Genomic DNA, 24,106 nt, shown 5'->3' on the forward strand with positions numbered 1-24,106 from the left:
TGTCTCCACACGCTTCATTTGCGTTGAAATCCTCTGATTTTAGAAGCTCAGTTTGTACAGGAATTTTATGGTGTCCTAGTCTGGTTTGAGGTACACGAAGTATACATGTATAGGTATAAAACTGTGGCTAAACACAGGGTCGAAGCTATTTTCTGTGTCAAAAGATTTCAAGAGAAACTTTGGTTTAAAGGAAGTGGGAAAAATATCTGGGATATTCTCTCAGCTCCCCTAAGGCCAGGAGAGGTGGCTTTAAAATGCCTAATTCGTGGGGATGGCTCGGAGATGAGGGACATGGACTGGTAGCCAGGCAAAACTTCACTTCCACGCAATTCCTTGGGACTTGTCTTCAAGTTCTCTGCTCTCTCCTGTGATTTTATTTGGCTGTTACTTCAAAAATGCTTCTTTTTTTCTGCAACCAGCAGAGTAACCAGCTGCATTCTCTTCACATTAGTCCTTCTGAGCTCTGCAAATCAATGGTAGAATCCACTTCTGAGCTCAGTAAGAAGTGGAAGTAGCTGAGGGCAGAGGGTTGTTGAGGAGAGAACTCTCAGGAGTTGGGCAGAGTGTGGCAAGAGATGCCTTCCTAGGCATGAAGTGCCTGGCTTGTCAAACGTTTCATGTGTGTGGTTTAAATTAAAAATAAAAAAAAAAAAAAAAAGGCAAAAAAATCATCTGCAATGCAATCTGTGCTCTAATTTGAGGACACCATTTAGTGGTTTTAATTGTGTGACAGTATTTTGGTATTTTCAATACCCAGTAGTAGGTTAATGACTGTTCCTTGAAGAATGGAGTTTATATAACACAAGTCATTACATAAGAAGGCTGATTGTGGCCTGAGGAGCAGGAGGAAAACAAATATGCAAAAATGCAAAACCCAGCACCAGCAAACTCTGCTTTGACGGCCCTGAGAAGCCTAAAAAAATTAAATACCTGAGCTGTAGCAAGGTGAAGCTCACCTTGAGGAGGGCTGTGAGGACGGGGAGGTGAAGGCACTGCAGGGCACTCCAGCCATCAAGCCCTGTGCTACCACGCATTTCCCACGTGGTGGCCGGAGTCGCTTCCCTTCATCCTGGTTCACAGGAAAAGGAGCAACAACCAAACAAGCAAAAAAGTTACTGGCTGGCCGCTTATTTTCTTTTAATTTCCCCAGAAGCTCCTGTACGTGGCCTGAGCTGGACTGACCAACACCGCGGTGAAATAAAGCCGTGGAGGACCCGAAGCACAACCTCTTCCTTGGCCCTTCCATCTGGGGGTTGACAGACGGGACAAAGTTCTTGGTATTCGTGTCCCAAAAGCGAGGGGGGTCTCCTGTGTCTGCACCATCCCAGCTTTCCTCCAGGGAGGTGGGATGTGCTCAGTGTGCTCGGGGCAGGGTAGGGCACCCCCAGCCTTCCTCGGGTGCCCTTTTGGGCGCTTTCCCCGGGGCGGGGGGCGCGGGGCCGGGACCCCCCCAAAGGGCCGCTCTCGGTGCGGGCAGCAGCGGGCGGAGGGAGGTGCCGCGGGAAGGCGTGTGCGCGGCGGAGCCCGGGGCTCGCACCCACCGCACGGGCCGTGCCCGGACCCCCGGGCGGGCGGGGGGTCCCGGCGGGGCCCCGGCGCGGGATGCGGCCGGTCCCGCATCCCCCTCCCCGGGAGGCGAGAGGGGCCGGGGCCGACCCCGGGCGGAGGAAGGGCGGGGTGAGGATGGCGTGTGGGACTCGAAACGCGGCCAAGCGCCGCTGCCGGGGCTCCGCGTGCGGCTGCGGGGCGGGGGGAGCCCCGCAGGGCCGGCCCGCAGAGCTGCCGCCGCCGCTCGCCATGAGCCGCTCCCGGAGCAGCGCCTCCCCACGTAGGTAAATGCCCGGGGTGGGGAGGGGGCGGCCGGCGCTGCCTGGGCGCATCTCCCCGCTGCATCCCGCATCCCTCCCCTGCATCCCGCATCCCTCCCCCCCGTGCGGGGCCGGCCGGCGGTGCGGAGCCACCCGCGCCCGGGAGGGGCTGGGCCGGGGGCTGCCGGCGCGGAGCGAGCGGCGGGGACGGGGACACGCAGCCCCGAGCCGGGAGGGTTTGCGGGGGCTTATTTTTGGGGCGGGTGGGCGCGCTGATTTTGGGGGTTGGGGGTATATTTTGTTTTCAATTCCATTTCGCAGCGCTCCGGAGCGGGGATGATTTTGGGGAGGGTCGGGGGAGAGGATGCAATGAGGCTCCCCCGGAGTGGGTGATTTTTTTGCAGCCTGCCTCCTCCTCCTCCTCCTCCAGCCTCTCCCCCCCCCGCACCCCGGGTTTGGCTGCCTCGCTTCCCAGTTGCTGCATGAAGGCTGTGCTTGTGGCGGCGGGTGCCCGCTCCCGGAGCCGCGCACCCGCCGCGGCGGCCGCGGCCGGGGGGGAGCCCGGGGCCAACGAACGGGGGGAGCACCGATTTTTTTTTTTTTATTACTATTTATTTTTTTATTATTTTTTATTTATTTTTTTTTTTTACCTGTCACGTTCGTCCTAGAAAAATAAAAAAATAAAAAAAAAAAGGGGGCAGGGGCGCGGGAGCCCGAGGCATCCCCGGCACGGGGGAGTGCGTGTGTGTGCGCGGGGGGCGCCCCGCCGCCCCGCCGTCCCCCGCCGCACCGCAGCGTGCGGGCAGCGAGCGCGATGCGCCCCGCGCTCGGCTCTGCGGAATAGCGCGGCCGCCGCTCGCCCTCCGCGGGCTTGGGGCGCACGGACCCGACCGCTGGCCATCCCCTATTGATGTCCATGAATGCAAACACCATGATTTTCATGATCCTGGGCGCCTCTATCGTTATGGTAAGAGATTTTGCTTATCTCCCTCCCCTCCATCATCCCCCCCCCCCTCCCTTCCCCTTCCTCCCCCCCACCCCCCGCACCGTCCCTCAGCCTGAGCACCTCCGTGTGTGTGTGCGTGTGTGTGCATGTGTGTGTGCCCCGGTAAACACCAAAGATTATTTTCTTTATGACTGCTTCAGTCTTTGGCAATCAAACTAGAGTCAATGTTTTATTCCATCATCCAGAGTTGACCAGATGCCTTGGTTGTGGGCTCTTACAGGCAATAGCTTGCTTGATGGACATGAATGCGTTGTTGGACAGATTTCACAATTACATCTTACCGCATCTGAGAGGGGAAGACCGAGTTTGTCACTGCAACTGTGGAAGGTAAGTTCACCTGCAGAGGATCTTCCCCCCCCTGCCCCCCCAGCCCCTTCCCACCTTGTCTCACTGGGGAGGCTCAGGGGAGGTGGTGGCCGGGGCGCTGCTGGCCGGGCTACCATCTTTGCATTCTGGCTGTGTCTCACCTTCCTCACCGGCTCCTGCATGAACACAGGGAGGGGGGGATTTGGTTTTTTTCCGGAAGAAGAGTTTTCTGTGGGCTTGGAAAGTCCATTCTCCTTTGTGTGCGTGTTTGTGTAGGTGCACCCGCCAGCCCTGCCAAAGTGAGTAACTTGGATTTGAACGTTTGTCATTTTGCCTTTGTTGTCCCTGGGTTGTGATGGTCCTCAGCCTGTTTGTGCTCTGGGTCTTGCAGTCGTGTGGCTTAAATGAAATGGGGTTTGGAGAACAGAGAGGATCCGTGCCCAGGCCGGAGTGTGGCTGTGTAGGACAGTGTCACTTTGAGGCTTTGCAATCTTTGATCGGATTTTAATTCCCTGTGGCTTTTCCTCCTGAGAGTTGTGATGCTGCTGGACACAGCACCCCGAGGAGGCTGGGCTGTGGTTTTGTGGAGCGTTCTGTGAGCCAGGTGGATGCTGTGCCAGGAGTCATGCCTTTGCTGTGCACAAGTTTATGACTGGACAAATCCCTGGCTCTCCCCATGGCTGTTGGGAATGCTGAATTCTCCCAAACAACGTCGCTCTTACGTCGTGTGTAATCACTGAAGCGCTCAGCTCGGAGCTGGGATCTGGCTGCTCCCTGTGTTCGGGCCCGGGGGCTGAGTTTTGGGGAGATGAATTTCTCCCTTCCCTGTGGGACTGCTGTCAGTGATCCTTGTCCAGCACTCCTGGAGGCCTCGCTCCCCTCCTGTGCCTGGTTACTCACAGCCTGCAGGAGAGTTTCTTGTCTGTGGGGGAGTGAAGCAGCGTGAGGCTGTGCCAGCTAAAGGACATGCCGGGGGAGCCCTCCCTTGTCACATCCAACGTTTAAATTGAGCTTTACTCCTCTTTGAGCTGCCTCTGGAACCAGCTGCATCCTGTCTCCCAGGCGTCACATCCCTCTGGTGTCCCTGGTGTGGGAGCTGAGCTGGAGCGGGGATGTGCTTCGCTTAATGAAGAGAAGCTGCTTTGCCCTTCCACTTCTGCTTCAGACACCGAAGGTGATCGGTTCCTTTCTCCCCAGACTCCCGTGGCAGAACAGCAGGGAAAGGTACAGGCAGCACCTCCAGGGCCAAATTCAGCCGGGCCCTGGATGATACAGTAACAGACCCTAAATATCTGGTGCTCCTTGGGCACCTCAGGCGTCTCCCTGTTAAGGTCAATTGGGAAGACTGGGGGCAAGAAACATCCACAGCGTCTTTGGTTTGTTTTTGGCAAGGATTAGCTTTCTCTTAGCTAATTTTTTTTGAGTCCTCTTGATGTTTTTTGCTAGTTTAGGTTTTTTCCTCCACCTCTTCCATCAGTTTTTCTTTTTGCTCGTCACAGCTTGGTTCAGTGGTGGTGAAAATTGGCTGCTGGCGACAGACTTTAATGTTGTCTGGAGGGGCTGAGGAGTGTCAGGTCTCACTGGTGGTTTGGCAGTGTCCTGCCCAAGCCTGAGAAGGTGGCAGGGGGACTCTAACTCTCTGTCTGCAGAGATGCTGTGGAGGCAGATAAATTAGCCATGGCACTCTCCCCAGACATCGTTAGGTCGTTTCTTCGAAAGTGCCCGAAACAGCTTCCAAATCGTCGAGCGTGGATCTGAGAGGAGGCAACAAGCAAAGTTTACCAGTTGCCTCAGGTATGTAGAAGCAGTGGCTCTTGCCAAGAGAGACATCACACCAGTCCCTGCTCCTGAACATCGGCTCCCACGTGCTCATGCCCCAGTGCAGGAGAAGCAGCCCTGAGCTGTGGGACCTTGTGTGGCCTCGTGCTCAGGTTTGGGGTGTGATCCCCTCTCGCTCCCTGTGACCTGCTGCCCCAATGCCAGTGTTTTGGGTCCTCTGATTTGAAGGCAGGTGGTGCTGGATGTGCCTTGTCCTTGCTGTCAGCTCTCCAAGTGCTCTGGGCACAGGCCCTGGGCACAGGGAGCCGTCAGCAGCTCTGCCTCGCACCAGGCAGGGCTGTGTCCTGGAGCGCGTTGTCAGCGCCAGTGCCGGGGCTTGATGAAGAACTTAATTTGCCAGTAACCAAAGGGAGTCCTTGGAGGAGGGAGCTGGCTGCAGTTCAGTGTGTTGCAGGGAGGAATGGGGAAAATAAGTAAATGTTGCAGAAATGGAAGGGAAGGAGGAATTGGAACAAATGAAGATTGATGTGCAGTGGGCTGAGCTGCTGCAATTAAGGTTTTCCCTCCTGCCCTGGCCTGGGTTGTGGTGTCAGTCAGACCAAATAACTCATTCAGAAATGCTTTCCTTCCACTCTCCTCCCCTGGTTGCACCCTTCCTTGGGGTGTCAGAGGGGACCCCTTCCCCAGGAATGGTCTGCCATGTCCCAAGGTGGACTGCAGACCTGGCACTGGGCATCCAGTGTACAGCAGGATGTGCTCTCCAGGAGGAACTGGAATCTGCACTGAACTCCTGTCCCTGTGAGGGGCTGGGAGCTGTTCTGGGCTGGGGGTGGCTGTGGGCAGAGAGGGCTGGCTCTGTGTGTGTCCCACGTGCCAGGGGATGTGGGGCTCTGTGCTCTGCCAGGCTGCCATTGCAGCATCCACAGCCTGGATCCCACTCCCCTGGCAGTGGGATGGGGCCTGGCTGTGTTTGCAGTTCCAGCTGAGGAGTCACTTGTTCCTGTCCACACTTTCTGCTCGCTGAGGAGGGGTGCTGGGACATGGTGTTGGTCTGTGATGGGAGGCTGGCAGGCAGCAATATGAGTTGTACCCAGGGGTGCCCCAGGCTCTGTCCATGTTTTGGGGGCTCTGGGGTCGTTGTCTGCTCTGGCTGCCTCCTCAAAGAGCCCGTGGAGGCTGTGCTGGGGTCTGTCCTCATGGGCAGCGATGTGCCTTTTTCTGGACTCTGTCCTCCTTTCCATGGGGCACTGACCAGGAAGAAGGTCCCAGGATAAGTGGAAGGAATGCTATATGGTTTTTTCCACGTTCATGAGCACTCTGTGTGTTCACAGTGGCTGGAGAGTGTCATTAGGGTCAAAATATTTGCAGAAGAAAACCAGCCCCATCTTCAGGTGCTGCTGGAGGCTGAACACTTGGCACTGCTGGGGCTGATCCCAACCTTTGTCATACCCATCCCCATGGAATCAGGGCCACTGGGGCTGTTGGAGGCTGAAGCTGTTGCTCATCACTTTATGCCAGAAGCAGGGGAGCAATTTGATGGGGCAACAGTGACCTCACTGGGCCCCGGGAGGTGCTTTTTGGGTCTGTGATGTTGGATGGGAGCTGTGGCTGTTCTTTGTGGAGAACCAAGAGGGAGCTGGTGACACCTGTGCCGTGTGAAGTTCCAGTGACTGTTGGAGGCTGCAGGGACTGGAGCCCGAGGGTGTGGGGTGCTGGGGTAAAGCTGCCTGGGGCTGCACTTGCTGCCCCGCTCCCCTGCCCAGTGCACAGAAACGTGGCCAAGGCTGGCCCATGTTTGCAGTCTTTTGAGTGACAATGTCCACTGAGCCACTATCTCCAGTTTGAGCGAGCCTGGGCTGGGCCGTGCCTTTGCCATGGGAGTGTTCCTGCTCTGATGGCTGGGATGGATGTTCCCATGGGCTGGGAGGGGTGGCAGATGTTCTCCTCGTGTGGGTGGGCTGTCACCACCGGGCTGGACCCGTGGGGCTGCTCCACCAAGAGCCACAGAGCCAAGGAGGGCAGGGCTGCCAACACCCCTGGGGCCAGCAGGGAGCATCCACAGCTGTTCACTGGGAAAACAGTCCTGCCAGTTGCTTGGGAAGGGAAGCTGGTGTAGGGATGGTGGTGCATGGAGCGAGGACGTCAGCAGAGAGAGACTGGGCTGGCCCTGGCACCTGCTGCTGGTGCTGAGCCTGCACAGCCAGGCAGGGTGTGACAGGGACTGTTCCTCTCCTAACATCTGCCTCCTGGCTGCGGGAGGGAGGGGTGACAGCCACATTTACACTCCTGCTGGCTCCTGTTGACGCCGTGCAGGAATGTGGCTGCTGGAGCAGATCCCTGGGGGAGTTGGCACTCTCTGTCCTCGGCATGTGGAGCATCCAGGCTGTCCAAATCACCGCGGTGGGTCCTCCTTGCAAAGCAGGCTCTGGCCCTACCCCCTTGGGATGTGGATGTTGCCAGGGCAGAGCAGGGCTGGGCAGGACTGCAGAGGTGTCCGAATTTCTCCGTCCCAGCCAGCAAAGGGTCCTCTCTGGAAGCAGAGAGCTGGCAGCAGATCAGGAGCTGGGTGATGTCATGCAAAGGAAAAACACCAAAGGGCGTCCGTGGAGGCAGAGGGAGCTGGAGGGAACAGATGACACCTGCATGGAGCAAAACAGCCTGGGGGGCTTGCAAGGCCCTTGTCTGGAAAGGACAGGGACCTCAGCAGCTCTGGCTTGTGTTCTCCTTGCCACTGACCTTCTGAGTGACCTTGGATGAGTCTTTCCCTCCCAGGCAAAGTGTCTCCCGTGAGCAGGGTTAGAAAGGAGCAGGAGGAGGGTCAGCCCTACCTGAGTGCCAACACCCTGCAGCAGAGCTGGGGGCCTGGCCAGCCTCGAGTCAGCTCTTCCTGTCCCGGGGATACTTCAGCCCTGCTCTCCCTGGGCCCTGATCCAGGAGGGAAAGGCTGTGCTGGACCTCTCCTGAGTGACTGATGTGCATGGAGACCCTGCCATGCAATGGGCTGTTTCCCAGGAGATCAGCTGGATGCAGGGTGGAATGTGGGATGTGTGAGAAGGCTGCTGGCTGGGATGCTGGTGATCCCTGGTGATCCCAGGATCCCTGCCCTGACGCTGGGATCACTGGTGAGGGTGGCACTGCTGTCATGAGGAATATTCCTGCTCTGTTTCCTCCTTTTCCCAGCCACTCTGGAAAAGCCATCACACCTCTCTGCCCGCAGCCCCTCTGTGGATGTGCTGGGAGGCTGGGAATGCTCATTGCCTTGTGCTGGAGACTGTTGGGACTGCCCTGGGCTTCTGGGAGCTGTGACAATGTGCTGTGTCCCAGGGAGATGTATCCAGCTGTGCAGTGGTACCACCACACTGGTGTGCAGACTGGCCCTGCTGGGAATGGCTCTGAGAGGTGCTGGGCTGTTTGGAATGTTGAGGAATGGCTGCAAGGTCAGGCAGGGATGCAGGACAGGGCGGCACTGCCCCGTGCAGGGCATTCCTGGGGGGCTGGATAAGGCACATTCCCCAAATGCTGCTGCAGCTGGCGATGGGGAATGGGCTGGTCCAGCCGGGATGTGGCAGCTGCAGGATGAGCCCGGGAGATGTGACGTGTCTGACGGGCAGGGACAGACACCTGCCCAGGAGGGAGCCGAGCCGGAGCATCCACCGGCACACGGCCACCCCCATCCCACGGGAGGGGCATGTGGGAACTGTAGAGGCACGGAGGGGCTCTCTGTGTTGTAAAACAAATCAGTGGATTCTTCAGAGGCTCCTGTGCTGTGCTGTGGCTGCAGCAGCCAGAGCACACACAAGGTCACTGGAAGGGACAATAGCGCTCGGGGCAGCTCGGCACTGGAGCCTCCAGCCACGGCTTGTCCTGAGGAGGAGAGGAGGTGTTCCCCCTTTGTCACACCCTGGCAGTGGGCACAGGGCTGCTGCAGCTCGGGCACACACGTACAGACACACACTGTGCTCCCTTTGTCCGGCAGCTCCAGTTTGTCACCTGAGCCAGGTCCTGCCTGGCCGGGGATGAGCAGCAGATCCAGCCTCTCACTCGCTGCTCGCCAGACCCTTCTGCTCCTGAAGTGTGTCTGGCCTGAAGTGCTGACATTTCTGTGCTTTCCTGTGGAAGCTCCAGCACATCCAGGGTGCACATCCAGCACATCCACAGCTCAGGATATTCCATGATTCCCTGAGGGTGGGCACGGCTGAACGTGCATGACGTGTGAGGGGAGGTGGCACGTGATTAACCCAGTCAAAATAATTTGCCCTGGATCTATTGGGACAACTGATACCGGCTGGAACTGCCAGGAACTGTCCCTCAGGTTACGTGGGACATCTTTTTCTTGTAAATAAACGTGGACAGAACGTGGGTTTGGCTTTTGAGGACCACGTGTGACAGCTCTGTCACAGCAGAGGGGCTGTGGACCCCAGAGACCTCACTCCAGTGCCAGTCCTCTGACTGAGGGCTGAGGTGGTGCCACTCTGAGGCAGCTTTTTGACTCTTCTCAAGGGCCTTTGGTTGGTGAAACAGGCACAGCCTTGGACCCCACAGTTCTGAAAACAAGGTTTGGCCAAAAGCGTTTGCTCTGAGGAGCCAGAACCTGGTCTCCAGCACTCTCTGCCCTCCCTGGAAGTGCCCTGGCACGGAGCTGGGGGGGTTTCCTGCACCCACAGAGGTGACACCTTCCCTCGCTGCATCCCAGAGCCATCCAGGGCATGTTCCACTTTCCAATCCCCTTGGCATGTGGTGGGGACCTGGACCTTTGTGCACTATTAATAAGGTGCTGTGCTGGTGTGACAGTGTCTGAACCACTCCTGTGATGTCCCCAAGGGCTTGAGTGGCAACAGGAACCTTGTGGGGGTCTGTCCCTGCTCTTCTCCCCATCCCGGGGGCACCACTCAGTCCTGGTAAGGCAAGACAAAGGATGGAATTCCCTGCAGCCCAGCTCTCCCAACTGTTGCACCATCAGGAAGAATTTGCTAAACTCTTTCCAGAAAACTCTGCGGAGTGGAAATGTGGCTCTGGGATCTCCTCTGTATGGAACTATCCTGGTAGCCCAGGGTTTCCAAAAAAGCTGCTTTTCCAGGGAGCTTTAGTGACAGGAGGTTTTATTTTTTAAGGAAACTTGCACTTGGGATCCAGCTTTGATTTCTGATACTTGGGTAATTAAATTGCCAAATCCAGATAGGTCAAAGGTTTTACTCTCTGTCGAATTTTGCCTCCCATGAAGTAAAAGAGACTTCAGCTCTGAGCGTGGCCTGTGGAATCACGGGGTGTTGGGAACAGTGAGCACATGAAAAGGGAGCTGAGGAAGGAGAGCCAGGCCCTCCCAGCTGCCCCTGCCCAGCCCAGGGATGAGCACAGGGAGCGAGGAGAGCTGGAGGAGATCCCACTGCAGTGTGCAGAGTCAGCCTGCACCGAGCAGGGACAAGGCAGGGAGGAGGTGACTGTGTCCCTTCCCTCTGCCCAGCAAGGGAACAAGGGCTGTGCAGAGAGCAGGATGGGGGGAAAACCCCTTGGGAAGTGTGTGAGGAGAGCCCTGGATCCTGTGTTAGCACAGCTGGCTGTGCTGCACGTGTGTGACCTGTGTGTGTGTCACATCCCTCAGCATGGGGGGTTTGGCAGAGGGAATGGGGGGGGACTCCAGGACCTTCTTCTTCTTCTGGTCCTGGGCTGAGACTGTCCATGAAAACCACCTCATGTGTGGGGAGAGGTCTGTGCTCACTTCCTGGGATCGGGTCAGTCCTGGGTGTGCCTGGGAAGTTTTGCTTCTCTGAGCCTCAGAGATGCTTTTGGTCCCCCCGGGGGTTGTGGCACTGTGGTGCAGAGGGGACACACACCAGGTCCTGCTGAGGAATTCCAGCCCTGGATCATCTCAAGGAGCCCAGGTTTTGGAAGGTATTTGTGGATTCTGTGCCTGTGTTGCAGGAAGCAAAAGGGAGTAAGTCAAGGACCTGCCAGGTGTCCTCATGTCATGGAACACGGGAGGGGGTGTGTGCAGAGATTTGGGAAGTGTGGAATATGACAGGTGTGTGTGCAGGGATTTGGGAATTGTGGAACACGGGAGGTGTGTGTGCAGGGATTTGGGAATTGTGGAACACGGGAGGTGTGTGTGCAGGGATTTGGGAAGCATGAACATGGCTGATGTGTGTGCAGGGATTTGGGAAGTGTGGAATATGGCAGGTGTGTGAGGCTTCTCTTTCCCCCCCCTGCAAAGCTGGCTGTGTTCATGGGAACCCTCCCAGTTATGGCAAGAGCTCCTTTTTGAGGAGCCCTCCCTCCCACACCCTCTGCCCTTGGATTTTTCCCAAGCCAAATGAGGGAAAAACCAAATGAGGGCTGCCCTTACCCCTGAGGTCTCTGTGAGCTGCCATCAGAGCTGGCCTGGAGGCATCTCCTTCTGTTGCATCCCAGTCCAGTCCCTCTGCTGGATGGAAACGGGGACTGGACACGGCTGGATGGGCTGGCTTCCCACTTGCCACCCCCGTGCCATGGCACCGGGCTGTGCCAGCCCTGCCAGCACCGGTGCCTCTGGTGCAGGTGGCCCCCATTAAGTCGTCGCCGAGATTAGGGCTGTTTTCAGAAGGTTCCTTTGAGTGGAGGTTTGTTTGTGTAAATATTTGGACGTTTCTCAGGCGTGATTATCGAGCAACCTGCACCTCATGCATATTCAGAGGCCTCGGCGATTGCCTCCTCTCCTGCGAGTGGGAGCGGGGCCGGGGCCGTGGCTGGGGGGGGCCGGGATGCTAAGGATGCTAAGGATGCTAAGGATGCTAGGGATACTGGGGATGCTGGGGATGCTGGGAATGCTGGGGATGCTCGGGATGCTGGGAATGCTGGGGATGCTGGTGGCAGCACTGGGAGAGCCCGTGCAGCTCTGCCCCGAGCTGGGAGCACTGGTGATGCCCTCAGTGCCAGGCCTGCGGTGGTGCCCGCAGTGCTGGAGGTGCCCTGGGCTCCCTGGAGCGGGGACAGCCCCTGCCCTGCGGTGTCCAGCTCTGGGGGAGGCAGAGGGAGGGGGCAGGAGGGCTGAGCACAGAGCCTGGGCGGCCCCAGGGCTCTTGGCTGCTCCCCAGGAAGGCTTGGGGCTGTGGAAAGCAGAGGCTCCAGAGCAGCTTGTTTTTCATCCCTGCATCCCCCATCATCTGGGATCCTCCCACCCCACAGGCTCAGCTCTCAGGGACCTGTCACTGCTGATCCCCTCCCATTCAGCCCCCACAGACCTGCCTGATTTTTCCTACTCTACAACTCCCTCACTCCATCCCTGCCATTTTCCTGCCTTTCCCAAGTTAACCAGGGTTTTCCAAGCAGTTCAGCTTCACCCCAACCTCGGTCTCCATCACCTCACTGCACAAATGAACCCAGTCACCCTTCTGGCATGAGGCACAGGGCCAGCCCCTCCAAACCCCTGAGAGAGATGGAAGCCTTGGAAAGCTCTGGAGCTGGGAGTGCTGCTCCTTTACCCCCAGAGGTGTTCAGGGCCCTGGGAGGGGAGTTGCCAACTGCTCCCATGCTGGGAGGGATTCTTCTATCTCCTACAGGCAGGAATTGCTGCCTGGTCCTCGAGGAACACCCCAAACCTCCTTGGTCATGCATCAGGAGAGCCTGAGGTGGTCTTGGATCTTGTCTGCAGGAGGGATTCCTTCCTCTGCTGTCAGAGGAGGAATTCAGGGATGCTTTCACGAGCCTCCTCCATGGCTATGAACACTCTCTGCTCTGATATGGGATGCACAGAAGTCTCATTTCACTCTGGGACATGGAGCAGAACAGCTCAGCCCTGGGGCTGTCCTGCAGAGCAGGGAGGGGACAGTTCTCCCTCCTGCCAGGGGACGAGTGGTGGTGGCCCTTGCAGGGCCACACAGCTGCTCCCAGCCCGTGTGTGCTCACAGGAACAAGGCATTAGTGGCCTCTGCCTCAAACACAGGCAGCTGTGACCTTTGTGTCCCCGGGGGTGGCTGCTCCGACCTCGTGCTCTGCTTAATATTTGATGAGGAGAACCTCGGGCGCGGGGAGCCCGTGTCGGGAGCGCCACACGAGCCCCTGACCCGGGGTCGGGTTTCTGGGCTTTCCCCCCCTCCTCCCTGCCAGTTCCTCCGCTGGCATCAGCACCGAGAGCCAGGACAGCACTTCAGCTCCCTGGGACGGTGGCAGGAGCTGGGAGGATGGTGTTAAACCCTCCCTAACTGGGTGGACGAGGCGCTGACCCTTCTCCCTGTGCGTGTTCCCGCCGCAGGCATCATGTCCACTACGTTATCCCGTACGACGGGGACCAGTCGGTGGTGGATTCCTCGGAGAATTACTTTGTGACTGACAATGTAACCAAGCAGGAGATTGACCTGATGCTGGGACTTTTGCTGGGCTTTTGTATAAGCTGGTTTCTGGTGTGGATGGACGGGGTTCTCCACTACGCGGTGCGAGCCTGGAGAACCAGCCGACGGTATGGTAAGTGCAGCCCCACGGGCTCCTCCTCTGCCCTAAAATCCCCTTCTCCTGCCCTTGGAAGCTGGTGGAGAGGGAGGAGATCCACACTCCTGCCATGTTTATTCCACGTGGGTTTGGCACCAGTCTGGCCAGATGTATCCCAGCCCTTTTTATCCCAGGAGTTGGGCTCGATGATCCCTCGTGGGTCCCTTCCAGCTCAGGAGATTCCATGATTGTCTGACAGAAGCAGGGATGTTGATGTGGGAATACTGAGGATCCCAGCCCCGAGGGCTGTGCTTTGGAAAGGGTAATGTCTGTGCGGGTGCAAAGGGGTGTGGGATGCAAAGGAAGGTCTTTCCCCGTGGGCAGGATGGTGTTGGGGGTTCTGTGGCTGCTCATTTGGGCAGAATGTTTTCAGGTCAGACCAAACTTCAAAAAGCTGGATATTAAAAAAAATAAAAAAAAAAATAAAAAAAAAAATAGAAAAAAATCTGGACTTTTCCAATTTACAACCAGGGTTATGCTGTTGGAGAGCAGCCTTGTGTGGCTGTACAAACCTGTGACATTGTGATGACAGTGACAGACATCTGTGCTGTGTCACCTGAGGTTTCCCACCCTCACTGCTGTCCAGATGTGTCCAGATGTGGTGACATCAGCCCCACAGGGAAAAGTGTGGGGCAGACTAGTTAGTCTTTGGACCAGTAAGCTCAGCATCCTGAATTAACACCCTCAGAAGGACAAACAGACGCTCCTTCCCCTCCCCAGTTTGCTCCCTCAGCACGGACACCCCATGGACTTTAATCTTTGGAAGGGAAAAAAAAAGACAGAAAAACTATTAATCCAGGGAATGACTTGAAATTCCCTCACACTGTACCCATAAATCTCGGTGTCTCCAGCTCTGACTGATGGTGTCTGTGAAATTACAACTCAGAGGAAAAGGAGAGAGAGCAAGAGGAAGATTTATCTGCAAAATTCTAATTAGGGAAGTGGACTATCTCTCTCTGAAAACTCAGATAAAAATGATATTAATTTCCCATTAGTCTTCCCAAATCCTGTGTGAGCAGGCTCTGAGTCAGGACTCCCTCCAGGCTGTGGTGCTGCTGTTTCCCAGAGCAGAAGGATAAGTGGTTTGCAGTGGGATCTCAGGTGCTGAGCCAGCGTTGGGGCCCTGACCCCCCCTGCTTTCCATCAGGGCACCTTTGCTGTGACCTCCTCGGGGCCCATGAGGTCAGGGCTGGCAAAGGGATGTTGTGGTGAGCAGGGGAATATTGTTCTCCAGAGCTGGAGCTGTGAGCTGCAGTTGTGTTATCACCATCTAACCCACCCCTCGTGAGTGGAGACCGCAGAGGGCTTTATTTTTAGTAATTAATTTAGTATTTAAGCTAATTGATCTCTTTTGTTTCGTTTTTTTTTCTTCCTCCCTGTCTATGCCTATTCTAAGCCTTTAAGAAGGGTTTGGCCAATGGTGCAATGTTCTTTTAGGTATTTCCTATTCATTCAAATCATCTGTGCAAATTAGCCATTTTAAAGGCAATAAGCAGAAAGGAATCCTATTTCTTTGTGGAACAAAGCTGAAATTTTCTTCTGAAGAGAGAAATGGTGCCTGTGAGTGCGAGACAGGGGTAGGGTAATACAAATTCTGTGCTGGTACAGGACGAGGAGCCCTCCCTGAAAAACATGAGCACCACTTAGCAGTGACTCAATGTCACATTGGGGCCTGATCAGCTTAAATCGTGGTCTGTTAGAATAACCTATAGCTCCTTCCTGATGGGAGGGATTGCCCAAAATAGCAAACATTCTATGGAAGCTCAGACATCAGGCTGTAGCTGGTCAGAGCAGTCACAGCCACCTCATGGCAGCTGCAATCAGGGGCTCAGGCTCCTTTGGGATGGAAAAGACCCTGAGATCATCGAGTCCAACCCTTTCCCAGCACAGTTGTTCAACTTCACACAGTCTGTCGTTCTCTGGGACTTCCCAGCTGCCCTTTGTGGGATTTTTGGGGGGAATCATCCCGAACTCTGGTGGAACAGGACGGCAGGGGGAGGTCTGGGGGCTCAGAGCTGAACCACTGGGGGACAAAATAACACTGTCCAGGCTGCACGAGCTGAGGGGCAGAGAGTGACCCAGTGGTGCCACATCCACCTCGTCCCTGTTCCGTCCCGAAGGGAGGAACTCGGGGGTGGCTTCACCAAGGCTCGGACTGGTGGGACAGCACAGCTCCCACCATTCCCATCACACCTCACCTCCCTTCTCCCCTTCTGCTCTTCCAGACAACTCCTGGTCTTGGATTCCCAAATTTTGTAACTTGAAGGAGTTCAGGAAACGTCACCACAGGCAGTACGAGGAGGCGACCGGGAACATGGTGCACATCAAACAGAAGCTGTACCACAACGGGCACCCCAGCCCGCGGCACCTCTGAGGAAACCTCCCCCCCTTCTGGAGACTGCAGGGAGCTTTTAAAAAAAACAAACAAACAAAAAAGGACTTTGCTCTTCTTCCAGCCGGACCAGCTTCTGGTTTGCTCCTCCGTGGAAGCCCAGCCGAGGACACGATTTTACTGATCCATAGCCCCCGGGACGAGCCACGATGCACAACTAAAGCCAGTCCTGGATGCCACGCAGCCAAGACATTGCACTGTGTTCCACGTTTTATTGTCAGACTCGTGTACATATGTAAAAAAAAAAAAAAAAAAAAAAAAAAGCAGAGGAACTAAAACAAACAAACAACAACAAAAAAAAAAAAAAAAAAGAGAGAGAGAAAGAGAGAAAAGAGATTTGCATTATACTTTCAAGCCCCCACCCCCCCTTGAATTTTCCCCGGCATTCCCGGCTGTCCTGCACATCCAGCTGCCCCGAGGGGAATGTTGGCCGAGGGGATGGAGGTGGGACAGCACGAAGAAGATGCAGAGTGTCTCATCCAAGAGTTCAAGTCCCCCGTTTCTTTGGTCCTTTGGCTTGGTTTTGCTCTGCCCTGTCCCTTCTGTTGCTAAAATGGCTTTGGCTGGTCACAGGTTTGGATGGGCACTGCTGCCAGTGGGTTGGGAAGGCACAGTGTCCCTTTTTGCTTTGGTTCAGGTTTTGGGGAGTCGCTGTGGAGGGAAGGAAATCCTGGGAATGTGTAAATGGTTTGTTGTTTGAGTTGCTGTATGCACTGAAACCTGCCTTAAGCAATCCAGGGAATTTTAGTGCCAGGGGAACGGCCCCGTGAGGTGCCAGCCCGTGGGGCAGGGCTGGCCCTGCCTGGGTCACCCCTCTGGTGGGATCTTGGTGATGTCAGTGCTGTTGTTCTGCACTAGAGCTGGAGGGGAGGGAGGGAGGGAGGAGTGGATGGTGTTGGATCTGACTTTGCACCCCCATCATACCCCTCTGCTCATAAACACCCCCCACCCCTTCCCTGGGAGCAAAGGAGCTGCTCTCCCCCTCTTTTGGAGGGAGAGCCCAAGGCCCTGGTTAAACCACCCCAAAACCACTGGCAGTGCAGTGAGAGGGTCCTGTGAACAGTCTCACTCCCCCTGCACATGAAAAAACACCTATTTCTCATGCTCCTACCCTGAGCTGAAGCAGCAGCAGGTCTGGGCTTGGCTTGAGGGACACAGAGATGTGGAACCTGAAGCCAAACCCCTCTACAGAGCCAAATGTCCCACGTTCACATGGTTGAATCAAAGCATGAGGATGCTCTGATGTGGTTTTGTCTTTGCTTCCCCCAGTCACATCTCAGATGTGGGTTTTAAGGTCTGAGTGTGACCGAGGGTCTGAAACCATCCTCCACACCCAGAGACCTCCCTCACCTGCTGGCAGAGGTGTCTGAAGGAGCTGATAAAGCCCCTGTGTGGTGGTGTCTGATCCCTGCAGTGGCTCCTGTTCTGCTGGTGGGGAGAGAGAGAATTGATTGAGAGGAATAAAGGAGGGAGATGCCCCAGGAAGTTAAGGTGGTAGCCCCGAAATCACATCTCCTTCATTCACCATTTTGTATTGAGTGGGTTTGTGCTCAGATGGGGAAAACACCCAGGACAAAAGAAGATGAATATTGGCAGAAACTGCTGGTTTATTCCATGGATTCCCTGGCACTGGCAGTGGCCTCCTGTTGTTTGATGGCAATATCTGTGGAGGGAGAAGGACACCATCACTCCAGCTCTTTCCTCCCTGCTTCAGCTTCTGTGTCTTGGGGTTTGTTTTTTTTTAATTTGTCATGCCCAGGGTCAGATCAGTTAACTACAAGCCCCAAGAGCCAAACATTCCCATTTCTCTGCCATTCCTACCTTTGCTATTCCCTAGAGCCTCTTGTCTTGGAGCCCCAGTTTCTGTCTGGGCCTAAAGAATTGCCTGGTCCGTACTCATGTCTGTTTGACTGTCTGTCATTCCAGTTCCCTGTGGCTGGAATGTCTGCAGCCACCTGTTGGGATCTAAGGAATGACTTTGTCCTCGAGCAGCTCCTTTCCAAGACACAGAGCTCCTTGTGCCATGGCACACACTGAAGTGGCAGGGAAGAGCAGGTCCTGTGTTATTAACATGCCTTTAGGTGGGACAACATTTGGTAGGGGAGAAAATTCCATCATGGTAAGGAGAATATCTCTGGAACTAGTTATGGGGGGGGAAAAAAGCACTTTAAATAATCTTTCCACTTGGAGCCTCTCAAGAGAGAGACTTAAGGCAGTGACTTAGACTGAATATAAAGCCTGGTTCTGCCCTGCTCTAGCAGCTGACCTTGGTTGAAACATCATTAAATATGGGACAGCTGGAAAGAGTGAAGTGATGGCTCTCACTCATTAAGTCTGATCTGTCTGATCCACAGCAAAATTTCAGAAGAGCTTGAGGCTCTGGAAGAAGGAGGAAAAAAAAAATCCCACACAATACATAATCCCATTATTTAAGAACAGAATTTTTTTTTTTATTTGGGCCTGTAGCTCTCACCTCATGAGCCTCTCTTTTGTTCACACAGTCAAAAAAAAAAATAAATCAAAGATAATCTCAGTGCAATTAAATTTACTGGGAGTTATTTACTGGTCTTAAATGCACAGAAACCAGACATGTCCCAGCACAAACTAAACAAGTGGGGAGCTTACAAGATCTTTGATTTTCATCCTTAATAAACATGGAGTAAAATTCCTTCCCATGCAGGGAGGGAATTTTACTCCTGAGCCACAAGATCTGCTGCATCTTCTGTGCAGGGGTGGTTTCAAACAGCTGAGCAGCTCCTGGTGTGAGGTGGGTTTTCCTCTGAGTCCTGGAAGCTGCTGTAGATTCCAGCCTGTGGAGCAGAGATGGGAATGTGCCTGTTTTGGGGCTGGATAACCTCCCATAGAATCCATCCTATGGAGCAGAGATGGGAATGTGCCTGTTGTGGGGCTGGATAACCTCCCATAGAATCCATCCTATGGAGCAGAGATGGGAATGTGCCTGTTGTGGGGCTGGATAACCTCCCATAGAATCCATCCTATGGAGCAGAGATGGGAATGTGCCTGTTGTGGGGCTGGATAACCTCCCATAGAATCCATCCTATGGAGCAGAGATGGGAATGTGCCTGTTGTGGGGCTGGATAAGGTCCCTCACAGATCAGGCTGCAGCGGTGAGAACCCCCTGCACAGGAACAGCTCAGTCCCATGGGATATTTAATGTCCAAAAAAAAAGATAGACAAGGGCTGTTTCCCACAGCCACGTGTCTGCCATGTCCCCTCTCCGTGACAAAGCCCCCAGAGAAGCAGAAGGTGAGGAAGGTTTTTGGGTATCGTGGAACTCTGGCACCGTCACTGCCCTGCAGCCCCTGCTCTCCCTGCCTGCCACCATCACTGCTGCCCCTGTGCCACCCTCTCAGCTGATCCTGCTCCAGGGGGAGTCTTCCCAGCCCTGTCTGATGTGTGCTCTCTAGTCCCTCTGTCCCCGTGAGGTCGCTGCTCTTGCTGTCAGCTCAGTTGTCCGTGGTCCTGCTGTTCCTCTGTGCATGTGTCTGTTTTGCTTCTCTCTGCTGTGGGGGTGTTTTCTCCTCGTTTAATTGTCCCAGATGTACTAGTGTTGACTTGTTTGTTGTTCTCTTGCCTCTGATCCAGTCTTCACACACACACACACACAATAACAAACCAAAAAACCAACCACAGATGGAAATAACAACAACAACAACAAAAACACCCAAACCCAGCGACAACCCCAGGCAAAAAGGGTTCGGTTGGGAGCAAGTGACTTCAGCATCAGGGAGTTGACAAAACAAGGGCAGGAGGGGAGAAAAGGGGGTGCAGAGCTGGCAGCTGTGCCTGTGGTGGCAACTCTGTGGGACATGGGAATGGGATCTGCAGGACAGGGGAGTGGGAAGTGTGGGCCACTCTCAGCACTCGCCCGCCAGATGCTTCGAGGGAGGCTCTGATGGTGGTGGTGGTGGTGGGGTTTGTGGGCTATTTTTAGAGCAGAGGCAGAGCTTAAAACTGTGCATGTCGATCCTCCAGAGCTGGGATTGGCACTGGGAATGTTCTCCTGCGTTTTTGGTGTGAGGAGCCCAGATCTGACTGCCTGCACACCCCATGGGTGTTGGGAGCTGCTGCAAAGGGGAGGAGTGGAAAGACAGGTGGAGAAAAGCAGGGGATTGAGAAATCCATTGCATCAACCAGGAGCTCCTTTTTAAAATCAAATCCTGTCCTCAGTACCAGCACTGCTGAATAAACCCCTTCTGCCCATAAAAACAACAAGAAGGACCCTTCCTCTTTGAGGAACAGTTTGGGAAGGCGTCTCCTGTGATTCCATCCATCCATCCATCCATCCATCCATCTGTCCACTGTGCCCTCTTACTGCTCAGCCAGCCCTTGAGCCAGCCAGGGACACATCAACTGGTCCATCCTGGCTGAAGTACCTGGCAGCACTTTATCCATAATCAGGCAAAGACCAGGAGGGAGCCCGGAACGTGTGTCCCAGGCATTGACAGCAGGGTGGGGTGGTTTTAGTTACTCTCACTGCTATTCTACCTCATTTTCTGGTTGTGCTCAGCTGGGAGAAGAGAATCCCTGATCAAAAGGGGTATTAAACACAGCCACTAAGGTGATTAAGGGACTGGAGCATCCCTTCTGTGAGGGAAGGCTGGGAAAGCTGGGGCTGTTCAGCCTGGGGAAGAGAAGGTACATAAATACCTGGAGGGAGGGTGCAAAGAAGGCAGAGCCAGGGTTTTTAAGTGGTGCACCAGAGGCAGAGGGCAAAAAATGAAACATGGGGGGATCTACTTGAACATCATGAATCTCTTTTTTTACTGGGAGGGTGGCTGAGCACTGGGACAAGTTGCCAGAGAAGATGTGGAGTCTCTGTCCTTGGAGACAGTCAAAAGCCAGCTGGAGGTGGTTCTCAGGCAGCCTGCTCTGGGGGGCTGTGCTTGAGCAGGAGAATTGGACTAAATGAATTCCAGAGGTCCCTTCCAGACCAAACCATTCTGTGAAAAAAAAAAAGCCATGCAAGAGGTGCCAGGTGAGCTGGGGCTGAAGAGAAAGCCCTGACCCACGGTCATTCCCCAGCTTGGGAGAAAGCACATGGTGAAAAGAGAGGCGGATGTTCACCTTCCAGAGTGCCCTGCAGGAGGTGGAGGTTGGCAGGGGATCAGTGGCACAGGGAGCTCAGTCTCATTCCAGATCTCACCCCAGCAGCATTTAATATTCAGTGTGGCAGTGATGGAGGGTGTGGGTGATGAAGTTCTCTTCTGGATTCAGGAGGCTTTGAAGGCACAAACAGCCAACAGAAAATCCCAGAGCACCTCTGGCTGGGAAAGAACAGAAGTACTTCCATCACTAGAGTGTGTGGTACAAGCAGACACTCGGATCAATTGTTTTCCACCTTGGATACATTGGTGGGACAGATCTGTGCTTCAGTGAGAGGCAACAGGATGTAGGGCAGGGAATGGACAGGGCAGGGACGCAGGATTGCTGGTTCTATCCTAGGATGGAGTAGATGAGGTGTCCTCTCAGCCCAGCTCACTGGGCTGCCCAGGAGAACGTGAAGCTGCAAGTGAATTTAGTGAAAAAAATTTTAAAAAGCCAAGTCTACGATCTTTCTGCAGGGGGCTGTTGGGCAAAGAAGGAAGCAGAGGAGTGGGAAAGCGTGGCAGGTGTGAGGAGGAGCTGGGCTGCCAGTCTGCTGGATCCTGGTGGGCCCCCAGGATCCTGCTCCGGGACGTGTGTCCGTGCGTGTCCGTGCGCTCACCGCCGTGTGTCCTCACGTGTTCACTGCATGAGCCTGTTCCTCCTCTAGTGCCTCCCTCCCATTTCACTCATTTCTTTTCCAAAGGGGTTGCCAGCTTGAGTCCCCACTCAGAGCTGAGCCCTGGGGTTCCCAGGAGGGGTGACCCCAGGGTGGCTCAGCCCCCAGCTCACACTGACCAAGGCAGGGGAAGCCCTTGCAGGGCAGAGCACTCAGCCCAGGCAGATTTTTTCCACTGGTGCTCTGCACCAAGAACACGAGAACGAAGCTTGGAGTGCTGTTTTCCCTGATTGTTAATCCTTCTTTTCTTTATTTCTGCACCCAAACCAGTTTTGCATGCACCAGGCAGGGAGAGGCACAGCACATGTCGAGACTAAGAGAGAGAGATTATACTCTGCTCCGAGTCTGATCACAGAATAATCTCTACTGTGGTTGAAAAGCAATAATGGCTAATTTTTTAAATTCAATATTCTTGCACAGGCAGATGTCACCCAAGGGTTTGTGCTCTCCAGTGGCTGTGCTGGAGGGGTGACAACCTGTGCTGAGGGAGCAGCTGAAGGCGCAGAGAGAGCTTGGGGTGGGGGAGGCAATAGAAAAAGCACACTGTGATTTTATTTGGGTCAACGAGTGAGTGTATTTCAGCCATTCCTTCCCTTTCAATAAGATGTTTGTATATAACCAGTTCAGCTCCTGGAACTAAGCCCGTCCTTTGCTGTTTGTCAGTAAAATAGTTTTTTGCATGTTTTGCATCTGAGTGTTTCTTCCAACCCTTTGAACCCCACGGTACCCCCGGGGCAGGGGCACTGCAGAGCAGCAGCTTTGGGCAGGGGCTTGAGAGAGGAGGAGGAGAAGGTACAAACAAGGCTGGAAAGGTGAGGGAAAACCTGTCCTGATCTCTGAAGAAGGGCTGTGTGATTTCCCCCAGGTTATGTGACATCACAGGACGCTGTCCCAGATTTTCACCTGCTTGTCTCCTGCTCACCAGGATCACAGGGAAGCTCCAAGGTCCAGAACTGATTTTAAAGGAAGAGAAATATTTTACTGTTAAATTCTGGGTGCAAGTTACCTCCAGAGAGCAGCCTGGGCCTCTCGTGTTGCCTGCACGGGCAAGAAAGGCAGGAAAAGCGCAGGGAACTCAGGGCTTTGGCAGGGAGAAGGAAAAGTGGGAACATTTCCCATTCTAGCAGTACCAAAATCTGCCACCATGACCCAGCCCTTTAGCATCCTTCAGTCTGCTCCTTGCTGGAACAGAACCACACACACACACAAAGCAGGTCTGACCCTGAGTGGGACCCCAGTCCTTCTGCACAAAGATTCTGCTGCACGAGTTGTTCTCCAAGTCTGGGCACATCTCAGGCTCGGTGCAGACTCCACGTGAGGGCAGAGCAGTAAATAAAGCCCAACACCCAAGACAAGGGATTATAAAAGACACTGAGTGTTTCTTTGCCATTCCAGACACAGACACAGGTTGGCAGAGAAAAGCTTCCTGGGGAGACTCCCACCCCCCTGAGTCCCACAGCGCGCGGCGCTCGCACCCTTGTGCTTCCACAGTGGGACTTTGCTCCCAGTGTATCATATCCAGAAGTAAATACTTCAATGGATGGCAACTGGGAGGAGACAGAGATGACCAGGCTGTAAATCTGCCTCCCAGCTGCAGTGCTGGAGCACAGGGAGCACGTTTGAGCTGGCACAGGCCAAGCTGGGGAGTGATGGATTGCCTGCTAATCCATCTGCTCTGAGATTTGCTCTCCAACACAAAATACCATTTTAATAAAGTGCTGTTGGCTCATAACTCACTCAGTGTCACGAGAGGAGCTCACCTCAGCCTGAGGTTGCCATTCTCTGTCCCTGCAGGGAGTGTCACATAGCTGGGTGCCACCTCCACAGGGACAGCAGTCACCCTGGGGCTGACTGGCCTGTGAGACTGCCAGAGGTGACAGGGCCCTGCCTTGGAATCTTGGATGAGGCAGGAGTTCCCTCTCCTGTCCCACTCCACAGGAAAAGCAGCAGCAGTGACAGCACCTGGCCCAGGTGTTCAGTGGGCAGCAGAGCTGGGCACACCAGTGACCTGCCTGGTTCTGCCCCTGGGCTCACCAGCTCCTGCCAGAGTGAGTGCCTGGGAGCTCAGCCACAACCACCAGTGAAGAGGCTGCTGTCAGTTCCTGTGTGAGGAGAACAGCTCAGCAAGGTACTCAAGGGCACAGATTTGGGTCATGTTTGCACCATGTAGTTACAGAAAGGGCCTCGGAGCAGAGCACAGGGTTCAAATCCAGTTCAAACTCCGAAAAAAAAAATCAGGAGATTTTCTGACCTGTCTCTTATATGCACACAAGCAGAATGAATGTCAGCTCATCAACACAGGCTCGTGTTCAGGACTTGACAACGACACAGTTCTCAGCTGTTCCAGAAATGCAGCAGAAGACTCCTGTTGCAAGAGCAGCTTGAGCAGTGGGAGCAAACAAGCCCCTTTCATCCCTGGAGACTGTGCTGGACACCTTCGTGCCAGAGAGACCCCCTGAGCCCTGCCTGCTCACCTCCTGAAGAGAAAGGGGAGTTACCTGGGGGAAAAATACCTGGGGCTGGTCTCAGACTACCTGTGTTGGCTCCGAGTTCACACCAAATCCACCTCTGTA

General features: G+C 54.7%; 1 protein-coding gene across 5 annotated transcripts; it reads left to right on the forward strand.

The window, feature by feature from the left end:
• The first annotated feature begins 1,561 nt into the window (after positions 1 to 1,561).
• TMEM240 (transmembrane protein 240) lies at positions 1,562 to 22,213 on the forward strand. 5 transcript variants are annotated; one of them, XM_064678403.1, is made up of 4 exons: positions 1,562 to 1,828; positions 3,035 to 3,141; positions 13,124 to 13,332; positions 15,582 to 22,213. In XM_064678403.1, exons 2-4 carry the CDS (start codon positions 3,050 to 3,052, stop codon positions 15,728 to 15,730), a joined length of 450 nt encoding a protein of 149 aa, XP_064534473.1. In that variant the 5' UTR covers positions 1,562 to 1,828; positions 3,035 to 3,049; the 3' UTR covers positions 15,731 to 22,213. The 5 variants fall into 5 exon arrangements, with proteins under 5 accessions (XP_064534473.1, XP_064534471.1, XP_064534470.1 ...); XM_064678401.1 differs by having other exon boundaries at positions 1,563 to 1,832; XM_064678400.1 differs by lacking the exon at positions 1,562 to 1,828 and adding an exon at positions 2,128 to 2,775.
• Positions 22,214 to 24,106: the final 1,893 nt, after the last annotated feature.

The sequence above is a fragment of the Pseudopipra pipra genome, chromosome 22, assembly GCF_036250125.1.
Source record: "Pseudopipra pipra isolate bDixPip1 chromosome 22, bDixPip1.hap1, whole genome shotgun sequence".
Taxonomy (NCBI): domain Eukaryota; kingdom Metazoa; phylum Chordata; class Aves; order Passeriformes; family Pipridae; genus Pseudopipra; species Pseudopipra pipra.

Bases quoted from the DNA above. Each gene is read 5' to 3' on its own strand.
- TMEM240 (XM_064678399.1), top strand. From the start codon at position 2,942: ATGACTGCTTCAGTCTTTGGCAATCAAACTAGAGTCAATGTTTTATTC. The intron at 3,142-13,123 runs GTAAGTTCACCT...TTCCCGCCGCAG, and splicing joins TGTCACTGCAACTGTGGAAG to GCATCATGTCCACTACGTTA. The intron at 13,333-15,581 runs GTAAGTGCAGCC...CTGCTCTTCCAG, and splicing joins GAGAACCAGCCGACGGTATG to ACAACTCCTGGTCTTGGATT.